At 47.6% G+C, this 15,466-nt stretch overlaps 1 protein-coding gene across 1 annotated transcript; it reads right to left on the minus strand.

Annotated features, from left to right (window-relative positions):
* Positions 1-5,849: 5,849 nt before the first annotated feature.
* Upk1a (uroplakin 1A) lies at positions 5,850-14,947 on the minus strand. Its single transcript, XM_078033210.1, has 8 exons — positions 14,842-14,947; positions 14,465-14,549; positions 13,149-13,349; positions 10,983-11,057; positions 10,780-10,887; positions 7,939-8,118; positions 6,428-6,511; positions 5,850-6,351 (listed from the first exon to the last, which is right to left on the minus strand). Exons 2-8 carry the CDS (start codon positions 14,543-14,545, stop codon positions 6,307-6,309), a joined length of 774 nt encoding a protein of 257 aa, XP_077889336.1. The 5' UTR covers positions 14,546-14,549; positions 14,842-14,947; the 3' UTR covers positions 5,850-6,306.
* Positions 14,948-15,466: the final 519 nt, after the last annotated feature.

The raw sequence follows: 15,466 nt of genomic DNA on the forward strand, positions 1-15,466 counted from the left end.
GATCGAACCCTGGCCACATGCATGCCAGGCGAGCGCGCTAGCGCTTGAGCCATATCCCCAACCCCAATGTGGTTCCTTTTAAACTTAGCTGCATAGTGTTCTATGGTATGAAAGGAAATAATTATTTAACAAGTTTCCTTTCTCATTAATGTGATTGAAATAGTTTCTCAGTTTGTTCTTTCTTTCTCCCTCTCTCTCTCTCTCTTTTTCTTTAGTACTGGGGATGGAACCCAGGGCCTGGCACATGCTAGGCAAATGTTCTAACTCTGAGCTACATTCCCCAGCCCAATTATTGTTTTTAATTCAGAATTTTTTTTTTTCAGTACTGGATACTAAACCTAGGCTCACTCTACCACTGATTACATTCCAGCCCTTTTTATTTTTTGAGTTTGGCTAAATTGCTGAGGCTGGCCTTGAACTTATAATCTTCCACCTCAACCTCCTGAGTTCCTGGGATTATAGGAGTACACCACTGGGCCTGGCCCAGTGATTGCTTGTTTTATAGTTATAGATCGTGGCTGGGTTCATTCCAACAAACTCATAAATGCATGGAATTCAATTTCAGTTCATGATCCTCCCCCTTCTCCTCCCCAGTTATTGCTCTTTAGTCATACTTGTAAGTAAATAGGTCTGTGCACCCACTCCTGAGTGCACATATATGGTAGATTCCAGAGACAGAACTGCTTGGGTCAGAGAGGTTTTACTTTAAGTCAAAAACAAAACACCAACTTGCCCTCACGGGAAGAGAGTAAGCAAAAATGAATACTGTCAGAGATGCATTTCCTGCTTGATTACTACAGAACATTATTGTTTATTCTTCCCAGTCTTTGATCTCAGATGGTGAAAGAGAGTTTGTCTCAGTGGATCAGGAGAGAGAGAGAGAGAGAGAGAGAGAGAGAGAGAGAGAGAGAGAGAGAGAGAGGGAGAGAAGAGAGAGATGCCTGAGGAGGAGGATAGAAACCAAGCTACACGGGTCACTCAGTGCCAGGTAGGAGCGAGATCTTGTGCTGCGGGAGCTGAGGAATTGTGGATGGTTGGAAGTCAAGGAGGCCTGCGGTCATGCAGGGGTGCAGTAGGAATCACCACGGAGGGGCTGACTCTCCCTCATGTGATCCTGGCTCTTACCTTTCTGCTCCCCTCTCACCCACAGGCACTGGCCTCCCAGGGAGGGGGTCAGGGCAGACAAACTTGTCCTGCCAGCTGCTAGGCTGGTGGAGCCACGCTCTGCAGGTATTTGGCCAGATGGGAGATAGGGGCAGACCTGGGGCAGAGATGGAGGCCTGCCTACCTGACCACCTGGAGGCCAGCTCCACCCCAAGATCCTCCCATCTGGCAAGATCTGGCCTGTCTTAACTGCTCAGGGAAAGACGGATGTGTTTAGCAGAATAACTCTTCCCCCGTTTTCATGTCCTGTCTAGCAGTGGCATTTTTATTGATATTTAATTCTTGACTTCTGTTGGAAGACAAAAGCAGTTATCATAAACTATTTGGAAAATACCCAAATACCCAAGAAATGAAATAAGAATTCCTTAAAAGACCCCTTTTCCTTTATAATCAATGTTAACCTTATGGAGATTTTGTGTGTGTGTATGTGTGTGTGTTTAATTTTAGTCCCAACATGCATATGGGTTTTTTTTTTCAACACAATGCCTTTATTATTATTATTATTATTATTTTAATGTAGTGCTGAGGATTGAACCCGGGTCCTGCCTGTGCTAGGCGAGCGCTCTACCACTGAGCCACAATCCCAGCCCCGAACATGGGTTTTTAATCACATAAATTTTTAGTTTCCAGTTTCTCTGGTATTTGCCATGCCATCAAACACTGATTTTCAGGGTGACTTTTAAGGGAAAACCGAATTTTATAATACTGATTTCTAATAACTTCATAAATATTCTTTAAATTTTTTCTGCCAAATATTTCATATTAATTCAAAATAAGCTTACCCTAGGGGGTGGACATTTTTTCAGTGAAAGCACTTTGAATTTCAAGTGTGACTTTACTTTCCTAAATGCAAATATTCAAGTCACTTCAATGATTCAGCTTCTGAAAGGTGAGGATGGGTGGAGGAACCCTAAACATTTGAAACTGGGGTTAACCAGAAATAGTTGTGGTCCCATCAGGCAGTTTCTTTATGAATTTTTTTTTTTTCTGGTAACAAAGGGTGGAGAAAATCCCTGATTCGTAATAAAAAAGGTTGACCATTTCTTGAGCTCTTTAGGATGAGGCTTTCTGCCGAGAGCCAGGGACTGTCACACTCATTATATAGAGGGGCACATGGAGGCTCAGAGAGGGTGTTGGGGCCCCTGAGAACCCAGTGCTGCCTCTTTGCTTCAGAGAATCCCAGCCGCAGACTGTCACTGTAACCTTGCTCAGGAAGACACCTGACTTTAAAAGCAGGTTAAGATAGAATCCCCTCATTTCTTCAACTTGTTTATGAGCTGGACAAATATGTACTCAGGGACTGGGGACAAGTTTCATTCCAGAGACTGAAGAAAAGCCAGTTAGGCCAGTTAACCCTGAGGAATTTTTTTTTTTTTTTTTTTTTTTTTGTCCTGGGGATTGAACCCAGGGGCACTTAACCACTGAGCCACATCCCCAGCCCCTTGTATATTTTAGTTTGAGACAGGATCTCCCTAACTTGCTTAGGGCCTTGCTAAATTGCTGAGGCTGGCTTTGAACTTGCCATCCTCCTGAGCCACTGGGATTATAGGCATGCGCCACCACACCCAGCCTAGAGGGACTCAAGTGTTAAAAATATACTGTGTGTATCACATCTAGGTCGTGTTTTAAAATTCTAGTTTAAAAAGTAAAGTGGCGTGTTATTTGGTATTTTAGAAATCCCCTTATTTTTGTTTCTAAAGAATAATAAATGATCTTTATAAAAATTGTTTCAAACATTATAAGCTTTATATTCCTCTCAGCCCCGTCTCCACTTTACTCCTCAAAGGAGTCTCTCAAGGGAAATAGGTATGTATGTATTCTTAGTACAAGAACAAAACCACTTTAGCTCAATGCTCCACTGGGACACCATCTATACTCTGGAATACATTGCAACAGTGTTTTTAAAAAGTAGATTCAGAACTGGGAATATTGTTCAATGATAAAGTGCCTACATAGCATGCATGAGGCTCTGGGTTCAACCTCCAGTATTGCCAAAAAAGAAAGTAGATTCATATTCACTGACTTAATAATATATGGTTAGGTTGGGGGCTGGGGATATAGCTCATGCACAAGGTTCTGGGTTCAATCCCAGCATCACCAAAAAAAAAATCATATATATATATATATATATATATATATATATATATATATATATATATATATATATATATATAAAATATGTGGTTAGGTAAAGACAAAAGTTGTAAAGCAATATTTAAAGCATAATTCCAGGGCTGGAGATGTGGCTCAGTAGTAGAGTGCTTACCTAGCATGTACAAGGTCCTGAGTTCAATCCCCAGCATGGAACAAAGAAAAAAAACCCCAAAAACAAAGACATGATTCCATAAAATGTACATAAAAGCTTTTGAAAATGCCATTCTCTTAAACATTATTTTGAAAACATCAAACCATTTCTTTAAAAAGGTCAATGCATACTAAGTTATAGTTAGAGAGGAGCAGGGAGTTCTGATGTGCTATTCACAATCGGGTGACTAGAGATGACAATAATATTCTATATATTTCCAAAAGCTAGAAGGAAATAATTTTTTAATGTTTTTGCTATAAAAAATGATAATCTGGGCATGGTGGCACACCTGTAATCCCAGAGATTTGGGAGGCTGAGGCAGAAGGATCACAAATTCAAGGCCATCATGGGCAACTTAGCAAGGACCTTGTCTCACAATAAAATAAATCGATCTGGAGGGCTGGTCATGGCTCAGTGGTAGAGTGCTTACCTAGTTTGTGAGGCACTGGGTTTGATTCTCAGCACCACATAAAAATATATATATATTTTAAAGGTCTGGATATTGCTCAGTGGTAGAACACCCCTAGGCTCAATCCCAGGTACTGCAAAAACAAACAAACAAACAAACAAACATCTGAGGAGATGGTTATGTTTACCCTGATTTAAGCATCACACCATGTATATGTATCAAAATATCACATGGGGGCTGGGGATGTGGCTCAAGCGGTAGCGTGCTCGCCTATCATGCGTGCCACCCGGGTTCCATCCTCAGCACCATATACCAACAAAGATGTTGTGTCCGCTGAAAAACTGTAAAAAAATAAATATTAAAAAGTCTCTCTCTCTCTCTTAAAAAAATATCACATGGTACCCCATAAACGTGTACAATTTTATGTCAAATTTTTTTTAATAAAAACAAAGAGAAAGGCTTAAGTTCTGCTGGACCAGTCCTACATATGTATCTACAAGAATAAAAGTAATGTATATAATTTCCAATTTTTTTTCTACTCTGTATTTTCTTTTTTGTTGTTGTTGCTACTGGGGATTGAGCTCTGGGTCACTTTACCACTGAACTACATCCACAGTCCTTTTATTTTTTATTTTGAGATAGGATCTCACTGAGCTGCTGAGGCTCAAATTTGCGATCCTCCTGCCTCAGCCTCCTGAGTTGCTGGGATTACAGCTGTGCCCAGCTTTTACTCTGTATTTCTCAAGAGTATTTTTCCATGCTAAAACACAAAGTTCTCATTCATTATTTTGTACTATATGTGGTATTTTAGAAATGGACATAGCATAGCTAACCAGTCCCCTACTAATGGTTACTTACATTACTACAACAAACTTCCTTATATGTGTCTTCTAATTATTTATGCCATTATGACTTTTTTTTATATCAACTCATAAAGAGCTGCCTTCTTTTTGACAGCCGTAGAGAATTCCAGTCTAAGAAAATGAGCTATATAAACCATTCTCTGATGATGGATGGTAGGTTGTTTTTGATTTTTCACCCTAATAAATAATGACCTTTTTGGTCATTACAATTTTTAAGGTACATATTTTTTTTAAAAAAATTATAGACCATCTGCAGACCAGTGGAGAAAATGAGGACCCAGGGAAACCTCATTTGATAGGAAAGGAAACCAGGCCCTTCTGCAAGATTGTAGTTGCTGCGTAACAGCCAAAGTATGGGGCTGATTCAGAGACAACAAAAGATACTGAAGCCGATGTGGTGGTGCACGCCTGTAATCCCAGCAGCTGTAATCCCAGAGGTTGAGGCAGGAGGATTGGGAGTTCAAAGCCAGCCTCAGCAATGGCAAGGCACTAAGCAACTCAGTGAGACCCTGTCTCTAAATAAAATACAAAATAAGGCTGGGGATGTGGCTCAATGGTTGAGTGCTTTTGAGTTCAATCCCTGGTAACAACAACAACAATAAAAAGATACTGAGATTCTGTCATGGAACCTTTAGAGAATTGCTGGAAGCTATAATTCCTAGGAGAAATATGCTATCACTTGTATATCTCAACAGTCTTGTGATAAACACATCCCCTCCCTATCACCATCTTGGATACATCCTTAGCAGCATTATCTATGCAGTGCCTTTCCTTCCCCAGCTACAGGATGAGCCAATACCTCAACCAAGACAGTGAGATTTAAGTCCTGACTTTGGCTAAGGCTATTTGGAGAGAGGCCCTTCCTCAATCCTGTGTTGCTTAGCTATAAAGATAAAAATCTAGCGTTGCGAGAAATCCTCTCTGAGAACACAGCAGATCTTCTAGAACCCTTGATTGAGCTCCTGGATCCAGACATGCCTGAAGCCTTTGTCATGAACCAATAAATTCCACTTTATGCTTCAGTCGGTGCGAGTTGGATTTCTGCCACCTCTATCAGAAAAGCTCTTGTTGGTTCACCCTCACTCCAAAAGAAAATGAAGCCATTCAATCCATCCATCCATCAGCATTTATTGAAAATCTGGCCCATGCTCAGTCCTGAACTGGGTAATGATGGGGACAGTAAAGTGATCATCATAAAACTTGTCCCTCCCCTGATGGCAATCCTAGTCTACCAGAGCTTCAACAGATAATGAAATAACAGCAGGTGGGCGTGGTCAGGGAAGTCCCCGAGGACGGGACCTTTAAGTTGACACCTAAAGATGGGTCAGGAATCAGCCTGGTGATGTGAGGCCAAGGGCAAAGGGCACAGGCACACAAACCCAGAGGTTTGGAGGACACTCCTAGGGCCAGCAGGGCTTAGAAACCTGGAAAAGAATCTTGGGATTGGAAGAGGGGAGGGGCCAGGTGGCCGTGGAGGGGCCAGGTGGCCGTGGAGGCCCCAGCTGGAGGAGGCGGGAGCAGCAGGGTGGGGACACCGAGGTGCGCGGGTGGCCTCTCCTTGTTCCTCAGAGCGTCGTGTAGAAGTACATGGCTATCAGCATCACAGGGAGCTGGTGGGGAGGCAGTGAGGTGGGGGGTGCCCCGCGGACACCCCGTCCCCCCAGCCCGTGGGCTCCCGCCGCTCACCGTCCACATCAGGATGGCAAAGCCGAACCACGAGATGCCCCAGGTGTAGCTGTCGATGGCGTGGCCAATGTGCTCGAAGCAGCCCTGGGCAGGGGGGGACAGAGGGACTTGACAAGGTGCCCCCAGGGGGCTGGCAGCTGAAGGACAGCCATTGTGCACCCTTGGAGAAGTCACTTCTGTCCCTGAGTCTTGGTGTCCCCACCTGGGCCACAGGATCAGGGTGGTATCTACCTTCCAGGGAGGTTTGGGGGAACAGGGAGGGGACTTTGAACCCAGATCCTGTGCAAAAAGTACCCCCCTGATGGTGGCCCTGAAGTGCCAGCCCAAGGCACTTGTATGATCCCCACTTCTCATGCTGCCCACAGGTCCCAAGAGTTTGAAATTCCATCCTTAGGTTTAGTGTGGTTCTGACACCTGCCCATTTAGAGATGGGGCTGAGTGGGGCCAGAGCGCCACACCAGCGTCACCTTCATGTAGATCCCCGCCCCAGCCTGGCAGCAGCCAAGAACAAAGGCTCGGGGTGTATGCCCTGGAGTCAGAGCTGGCCAAGTGGGGGGCCAACTCTGCCATTTTTCCATGGTAGGGCCTGCATATTATTCTGGCCCATGGAGCCTCGGTTTTCCCATCTGTGAAGTGGCATTCTGGAGAGCAGCCACAGAATCTCACCACGTGGTGCCTGTAAGTGCTCTGCGGGGAGCTGGGGCTTGAGAAATGGCTGTCCTGTTCTGGCCCTGGTAATGGCTGGCACCTGGGCTCCCCAGTCCCTGATCCAGAACATGCCATTGTAAGGTCCCAGGCAGCCAAAAGCAGTCAGTGGGACCAGTTCTCTTTTTAGTCTACCGTCTCTGTCCTGGTCTTGAGGTAGTTAAAGCACCTCATTGGTTCCCGACTGCCTGAAATCCATTCCCAGCTCACTAGTGACTGACCTCTCCGTTTTATCATCCTTAAAATGGGGTAGTTGTAACCTTTACCTCCTAAGGTTGTCGTGAGGATTAAATAAGTCTGAGAGCCCTTGGAAGATTGTTTTGTACAAAGGAAAAGCTTGGGAAATGTGGGTCGTTACTGATGTCGGGCTGCGGTTCTTGTCGTTACTCTCATTTCTGGACCACCTGAGACAAGTTGCAGGTGCCAGGTCTGAGTCAGACCGATCCCGTGTGCTTCCTGATGATTTGCAGAGAGAGTTGGGACAACGAGGGAGAGAGGAGAGAAAGAGGAAGCCAGAGAGGGGAGGAGAACAGATTGTGGGAAAGAAAGAGAATAAGAAGCAGAGAGGCTGCCAGGCTCCAGGGTTCTCACCTCTAATCCCAGCAACTCAGGAGGATCACAAGTTCAAGGCCAACCCAAGCAACTTAGCCAGTCCCCCCATCTCAAATAAGATAAAAAGGGCTGGGCGGGTAGCTCAGTGGTGGAGTGCCTCTGGATTCTATTCCTGGTACAGAAGGGGAGTGGTGGGAGGGAGCAGAGACCAGAAAAGGATGGTGAGACAGGTACAGCAAAGGGAAGGGACATACCTTGGTGAACAGGTAGTCTACATGTCCTAAGCGGCAGCCATCTTCGTTGAGGGGGATGAAGTTTCCTGTCCGGCGGCAGCACAACGGAGGCCAGGGGAACACCACCTCTGGAGTGGCCGCCCTGAAGGCTGATGTGTAGTTCACCCAGTCCATGGGGCCAGATGTGCCACAGCATTCTTGCTGGAGAGAAAATTGGGGATGAGGCAGACTGGGACTCAGAGAGGACAACCACTTGCCTGAGGTCACACAGCAGGGAGAGGCAAGCTTGGCCTTTGCCTCAGTGGGACTCAACTTGACTGTGTCTTGGGGATCAAAGTGTGTGTGTGCGTGTGTGTGTGTGTGTGTGTGTGTGTGTGTGTAAGGATCACGGGTATTTGTTCCAGAGCCAGGAGACTGATGGGAGATTTGGATCAAACACAAATTCATGATTTATTTTAAATCCTTTTGTCAACAACTATGCTGACAAATTGACACCAAAAGGCAGATTTCTGTTTTTTTCCTGGTCTCAAGGGATGAGCAATTTATGGCCCCTGAATGAAGAAAAAACAGGCCTGGGCAGCCGTCAAACATGGTTCAACTCCTGGCCAGGATGGGGGCTGAGTTAGGACCTCAATTTCCCTTAGGACCTCATTTCTTCCTCTTCTCCTGCAAGAGCATCTGGATTTATTTACGAATGTGGCTTCCAGCATCTGGTGGCCTGGGGTCGACTCCTTCCAGTTCTATGACTGACCCATTGTGTAACCTCATTCAAATGGCAAATCCTTCAATCTCTTGCCTCAGTTTCCTCCTTGTGAAAAAGCTCATCTCCTGTTCCCAGCAGTTATGAGGATTGAATGAGCCATCCGAGTGTTCTGAGGGCTGGGGTTGGAGCTCAGTGGCAGAGCACTTGCCTAACATGTGTGAGGCTCCGGGTGCCTTGGACAGTGCTAAACAAAAGTTAGGGCTCAAATAGTAACCCAAACAGCATGGCATTGGCACCAGAATAGGCATGTAGACCGGTGGTACAGAATAGAAGACACAGACAAACCCACATAAATACGGTAACCTCATACCAGGCAAAGGCACCAAAAACATACGCTGGAGAAAGGATAGCCTGTCCAACAAACGGTGCTGGGAGAACTGGAAATGCACATGCAGTAGAATGAAAATAAACCCATCTCTCTCACCCTGCACAAAATCAACTCAAAGTGGATCAAAGACTTAGGCACTAGCACAGAGACCCTGAGCCTAACAAAAGAAAATGCAGGCCCAAATCTTCACCGTGTCAGCTTAGAACCTGACTTCCTGAACAAGACTCGTAAAGTGCAAGAAGTAAAATCAAAAACCAATGCATGGGATGGATTCAAACTAAAAAGCTTCTTCTCAGCAAAGGAAATAACCAATAACATGAAGAAAGAGCCTACAGAATGGGAGAAAATCTCTACCACACACACCTCAGATAGAGCACCATTCTCTAGGATATATATATAAAGAACTCAAGGGGCTGGGGTTATAGCTCAGTGGTAGGGCGCTTGCCTCGCACTTGTGAGGTACTGGGTTTGAGCCTCAGCACCATGTTAAAAATAAAATAAAATAAAGATATTGTGTCCATCTTTTAAAAAAATCTTAAAAAAAAACTCAAAAAAATTTAACACAAACCCCCCCCCCACAAAAAACAAAACCCAATAAATAAATGTGCTAAGGTACTGAAGAGACAGAAGAAATACAATCGATCAACAAACATATGAAAAAATGTTCATCATCTCTAGCAATTAGAAAAATGCAAATCAAAACTTCTCTAAGACTTCATCTCACTCCAGTCAGAATGGCATTTATCAAGAATACAGGCAATAATAAGTGTTGGTGAGGATGTGGGGAAAAGGCACACTCATACACTGCTAGTGGGACTTCAAATTGGTGCAACCATTATGAAAACAGTATGGAGATTCCTCAGAAAACTTGGAATGGACTCACCATTTGACCCAGCTATCCTACTCCTCAGTTTGTACCCAAAGGACTTAAAATCAGCATAATACTGGGATGCAGCCACAGCAATGTCTATAGCAGCTCAATTCCCAATAGCTAAACTATGAAAACAAGCAAGATGCAGTTCAGCAGATAACTGGATAAAGAAAATGTGGTACGTATACACAGTGGAATATTACTCAGTTATAAAGAAGAATAAAATTATGGCATTTTCAGGTAAATGGAGCTAGAGAATATCATGCTAAGTGAAATAAGCCAACCCCCTCCAAAAAAAAAAAAAAGGCCAGATGTTTTCTCTAATAAGACAATGCTGATCCATAATTGGGGGTTGAGTAAGAAAGAATGAAGGAAATTTGAGTTGTGCAGAGAGGAGTGGGAGGAAGGGAGGGGAGGGGTGTGGGGATGGGAAGGACGGTGGAATGAAATGGACATTATTACCCTGTATACATGTATGATGACAATACTGGTGTGACTCTGCACCAAGCACAGCCAGAGGAATGAGAAGTTGTGCTCCATTTGTGTACAATGTGTCAAAATGCATTCTGTCATGTATAACTAATTAGAGCAAATTTAAAAAATTTTAAAAACTCCAAAGTTAGTGCTCAATTAATGACTGTTCTCATTGTTATCATCATCATCATCGCTATGGAGACAATATGGATTTAGGCTGCCAGGTTCAAATCCCAGCTCTGCCACTTACCAGCCTGGCCAAGGGACATTCCCTTTCTGGACCTGTGTACTCTCTGGAAGGGCAAAGCCGTCCCCTGGTAGTGACCCCGGGAATGGATGTCTCTGAAGCACCCATTCATCTACCCGTGGACATGACGGGAGCCCTGTCCACAGAGGCCAGGCCCACTCGGGGACCACCTGGCCCACCTCAATCATGATGCGATCCCAAAGGCGGGTCAGCTCCTGGCCCTGGTCGGAGTCTGCGCTGTAGAAGGTGAGCATCTGCTTGGTGATGAGGGACGGGTTGGACACCATCTGCGGGGGACACGGGAGAGCGGGAGCCAGCGGGGCTGGGTGGGGTCAGGGCGCCCTCCACCCTCCCGACCCGCTGCCCGTCCGGGGCGGCTCACGTAGTCGCGGTGGGTGTAGGAGGTGATGCAGGAGGCGCACTCGAAGATGTAGACGACCAGCATGAGCACCAGGTACTGCGGAGACCAGGGGCACAGTCAGCCCCGCAGCCTGGCCGCCGGGCCACGGCTCTTGAGGGACCGGTCCTTGGGTAGAAAGGGCTTTGGGGGGCTGTGGGGTAGCTCAGTGGCATTGTGTGAGACCCTGTTCTGTCCCCAGCACTGCAGACGGGGAGGGGGAGGAAACAGGATTTCTAAAAACCAGTGTCAATGGCCACATCAGTGATGGGCGGGTGGGAGCTTACTGTGCAAGTCCTTCAGCTTTTCTGCACATTTAAAATATTTTACAATGAAATAGTGAGGGAAATGAATGAGTATAAATGTACAATGTATTCCCCAAAGTTAATTACTGGCTTGGAATAAGTAAGATAAATGTCTAATAGGAGAAGGAAGAAAGAAAAGAAAAGAAAGAAAGAAAGAAAGAAAGAAAGAAAGAAGCAAGCCGAGTGCTGTGGTGCACACCTGTAATCCCAGAGGCTCTGGAGGCTGAGGCAGGAGGATCACGAGTTCAAAGCCAGCCTCAGCAAAGGTGAGGCGCTGAGCAACTCAGTGAGACCCTGTCTCTAAATACAAAACAGGGCTGGGGATGTGGTTCAGTGGTTGAGTGTCCCTGAGTCCAATCCCTGGAAACATTCCCCCCATTAAATTAAATTTATAAAAAACACTTAAAAATAAAAAGGGCTGGAGATGTGGTTCTGTGGTTAAGCACCCATCAATTCAATCCATGGTACAAAAACAAATAAATAAACAAACAAATAAATAAAAGTATATTATAAAGACAACCAGGGACATTTATTTAAGCATAGACTGGGTAGTGCAAGGTAGGAAGGAATTAGGGTCAACTGTGCAGTGTGTACCAATGTCATAAAGGGGGTGGATCCCAACAGTTGGTGTTTCATGAAAATTCTCCTCCTGCCCTCAGCCCTCACCCTTAAGGCAATGGGACCTTGGGTGCTGATGTACCAGCTCCATTGCTGAGAAATGGGACGATATCACGTAACACGCCCTTCTGCTTTCAGACAGTGTCCTGATCGCATAGAGAAATGTGCACTCAAGTATTTACAGGTAAGAGACTCTGCGTCTAGAAAGTGCTTCAAAATACCCCAGGAAGAAGAAATGTGGCCAGGTGGAGGGCGGGTGGGGGAGACAGTGCGGCGCCTGTTGCTCTTGGGGAAACAGGTGAGGGGTTCACGGGGCTCCAGAGGCCATTCCCTCTCTCTGTTTGAAATTTCCCCAAATAAATTTTTTTTTCCAATTCTGTTTTAGTTAATAACAAACTGAAGGGGAGCCAGACGCAGACACATATGTATTTTTTAACTGGTTTGGTGGACTTTTAGGACGTGGGTTAAATTGTTATGCTAGAAAATTAAATATAGGATAAGAAAAAAAGATGAAAGAAAGGGAGGGAGGGGAGGAGGAAGGAGGAGGAAGATGAGGAGTCCATTTTACTCAGGATAAAACCACAGTCCCACGAGGCCCAGCCGATTGGGCACCTTCTCACGCCCCACCCCCACCCCTGTCCCTCTGCCTGTCTGCCCACTGGCTCCCGGGCTTCCTCCCTCCTTGGCCATGGCCCCAGGACCCCTGTCCCCCAGCCCGCTCTGGCCTCAGGCCTTTGCTCATGCTGTTCCTCACTTGGAATGCTCTCCCTCTAAATGCTCCCTGGCTCACTCCCCTGCCTGCTCCAGAGCTTTTGTGAGCCTGCGTAAGTGACTTCACCTCTCTGAGCCACAGCTTCTATTTCTGTCAAGTAGGGTCACAGTGATGACGACCATAACGGTGACAACAAGGATGACAGTGTCTCGTGTGGAGCTTGAGGAATGAATGATCTAATCCATCTGAGTCATTTAGCGCCTGGCTCGAGGGGTGGCTCATTACGTTGGGGTTCCGATCCTAGCCCTGCTGCTACGGCCACCCTGCTGTCCAGCTCCTCTGTTTTCTTCCCACAGTGGGGGTCACAGGGAGCCTGGGCTGGGGGACAGGACAACTAACACCTGAGCAACTCTGAATGAGGCACCAGGAAGAGTCCCCGTAGGGGCCGCGGTGGTGGCGGTTGTGATAACTCAGCACGCCATCTGCCCCCGCCCCACCCCACTCCTGCGGCCTTACCGTGAGGATCATGGACCGCCGGCGGCAGAGTGCTGCTCCCACACCCAAACTGGCCACCACGAAGAAGGAGAAGCCGCAGAAGATGGCAATCCAGGCCCCAGCGAAGACGTCATCCTTGCCCGAGACGCCCATCAGTGGGTACACCCGGTACTGGTCAGCTGTCACCCATACGGTCTCAGCAAACAGAGCCAGGCCTGACAGCTGGACAGGGCGGCTGGTGAGGAAGGTCTGCCCAGGGCTGGCGGCCCAGCTGCCCTCTGGGTCAAGTGGGTACACGCTAAGAGTGGCAAAGCCCTGGTCCCCCGTGAGCAGGGATGAGACTGGGTGGAGGCCAGGAGAGGAGGGAGGGCCTAGCCAGCCCCCCCAGCCCCCACATCCCAGCTGCCAGTTGCTTCAAAGGTAAAAGATGTCACATGCGAAGCCCAGAGCACATGACTGGCACAGACAAGATGCCAGCCCACGCTGCCTTCCCTCAGCAGTGCTGTTATTCCTGGGGAGGGGAATTCATGGCCAGGTCCCTAAAAACGCAACACTCTGCTGTGTCCCAGGCCTTGTGCAGCTATACTTTACGTGTGATAAGCGCCACTGTCACCAGCTGTAGTGTCCTATGGTTGTTCTGGTCATGCAAATAGTGACCCTGTGTGCCCAGCTCTATTCTAAGCACAAGAATTCAAGAACTCATGCTATCCTCACGGCATTCCTGTTTCCTCTCCACTTTACTGATGAGAAAACTGAGGTCCAGAGAAGTTCTATCACTGGACCTGGGTCTCACAACCAGAAAGTGGCAGAGCTGGGATCTGAACCCAGGCTGTCTGGCTCTGGAGCAAGCAGGTATATTTAAAGACAATGTCAATGAAAAGCCATTATTATGGTTTGGGGTGTAGCTCTGTGCTAGAGCGCTTGCCTAGCATGCCTGAAGCCCTAGGTCCCATCCCCAGCACCAAAAAAGAAAAAAAAAATAGACATTATTCATTTTGGTGGGCCTCTTGTGCCGAGCAGTCACTTGATCATGGTAGCTAGCGTTTGCTGAGTGCTTTTTTCTCTGAGTCGAGGGCTGTACATGGACTCATCTCTACAACAGTAATCCATACATACAACCAAGACACAATCTGTCGATAAGGAGGAGGAGGAACAGAGAAGTCAGGTTGCTCCCTTGAGGTCACGTAGCTAGGGAGAGGCAGAGCTGGGTTTGGACCAGGTTGCTGTGACTTGAGACTAAACACAGGTCAACTGGAGAGTCCTGGGCCCCCACCCCAGGCTCAGGGTCCCCCCACACACACACCCACTTGGCTTCCCAGCACTGCGGCATGGCTCACCAGAATAATGATGTTGCCTACGACCAACAGCCCCACCACAACCGGAGATCCCTTCTCCCCGTCTGCTGCTGCAGAAGCCATAGTCCTGCATGACATGGGCAGAGATGAGGCCAGGAGGGGAGGGAGGGAGCAGGACTCCCCATCTCCATCCCACACCCAGAGGCTCAGGGCTACCAGAGGATGCCCTGCTCTCTGCAGGGGCACAGGCTGGTACCCATGTGCCCAGCCCCCACAACCCCGGCAGTGAGCCCTTTGGCAGCAGAGAAAGCCTCGGTTCAGGAGGGCAGTCACTGGCTAGAACTCAGCACTGGCCCTCCTGGACCTCACCCCTCCCGGCTCCCCCTGCCCAGTCCAGACTCCCAGGGTCCCCACCTCACCTTCTCTGCCCAAAGCCTCTCTGGTCAGCCCCACCCACAGCAGCTCCCTATATATGCTCAGGCCCCTCCTTGGGGCCAGTCTCCAAAGAATGGAGGAGAGTTCTGGAGGAGGGGACAAGAACCCAGAGGGCAGACCAGGATGAGAGACAGATTTTATGAGCTCCCGCCATGCAAGTGATTTATACACCTGACATTCTAGATTGAGCTGATATCCGGCCACCTGGACAGGGTGGTGTGCCCATGGCCGCTGGTTCCCAGGCTGCAGTAGGGGAGGAGGGAAGGTTGGGGGGCTGGGGACACACCCTGATATCCCAGGAAATGGGTTTTCTTGGGACCCTGAACCAGCTTCTTGTCAGGGCCACCCGAGAATCCTGAATCTCAGAACTGCCACCTCTCCTCGGTGTGAACTTGGGCAGGTGGCTTCACTTCTGTCAGGAGCCCAGGTGGAGACCCAGGCAAGGACCCAGGGACCCCCAGCTCCTATCCTGGCAGGCAGGGGAGGATGACAGAGCCAGACCAAGGCAGGGCGATGGAGGCTATAGTGGGAGAGGTGGAAGGCATGCTTAGGAGGCCAATTATAGAGGCCGTGGCTGAGGAGAGGATGATGAGTGAGAGGAGTGTGTCA

The sequence above is a fragment of the Ictidomys tridecemlineatus genome, chromosome 15 (assembly GCF_052094955.1).
Source record: "Ictidomys tridecemlineatus isolate mIctTri1 chromosome 15, mIctTri1.hap1, whole genome shotgun sequence".
NCBI classification, from domain to species: domain Eukaryota; kingdom Metazoa; phylum Chordata; class Mammalia; order Rodentia; family Sciuridae; genus Ictidomys; species Ictidomys tridecemlineatus.

Bases quoted from the DNA above. Each gene is read 5' to 3' on its own strand.
- Upk1a (XM_078033210.1), bottom strand. From the start codon at position 14,545: ATGGCTTCTGCAGCAGCAGACGGGGAGAAGGGATCTCCGGTTGTGGTG. The intron at 8,119-10,779 runs GTGGGCCAGGTG...TTTTCTCTCCAG, and splicing joins GGGATCGCATCATGATTGAG to CAAGAATGCTGTGGCACATC. The intron at 6,512-7,938 runs GTATGTCCCTTC...CCCCCTGCCCAG, and splicing joins TAGACTACCTGTTCACCAAG to GGCTGCTTCGAGCACATTGG.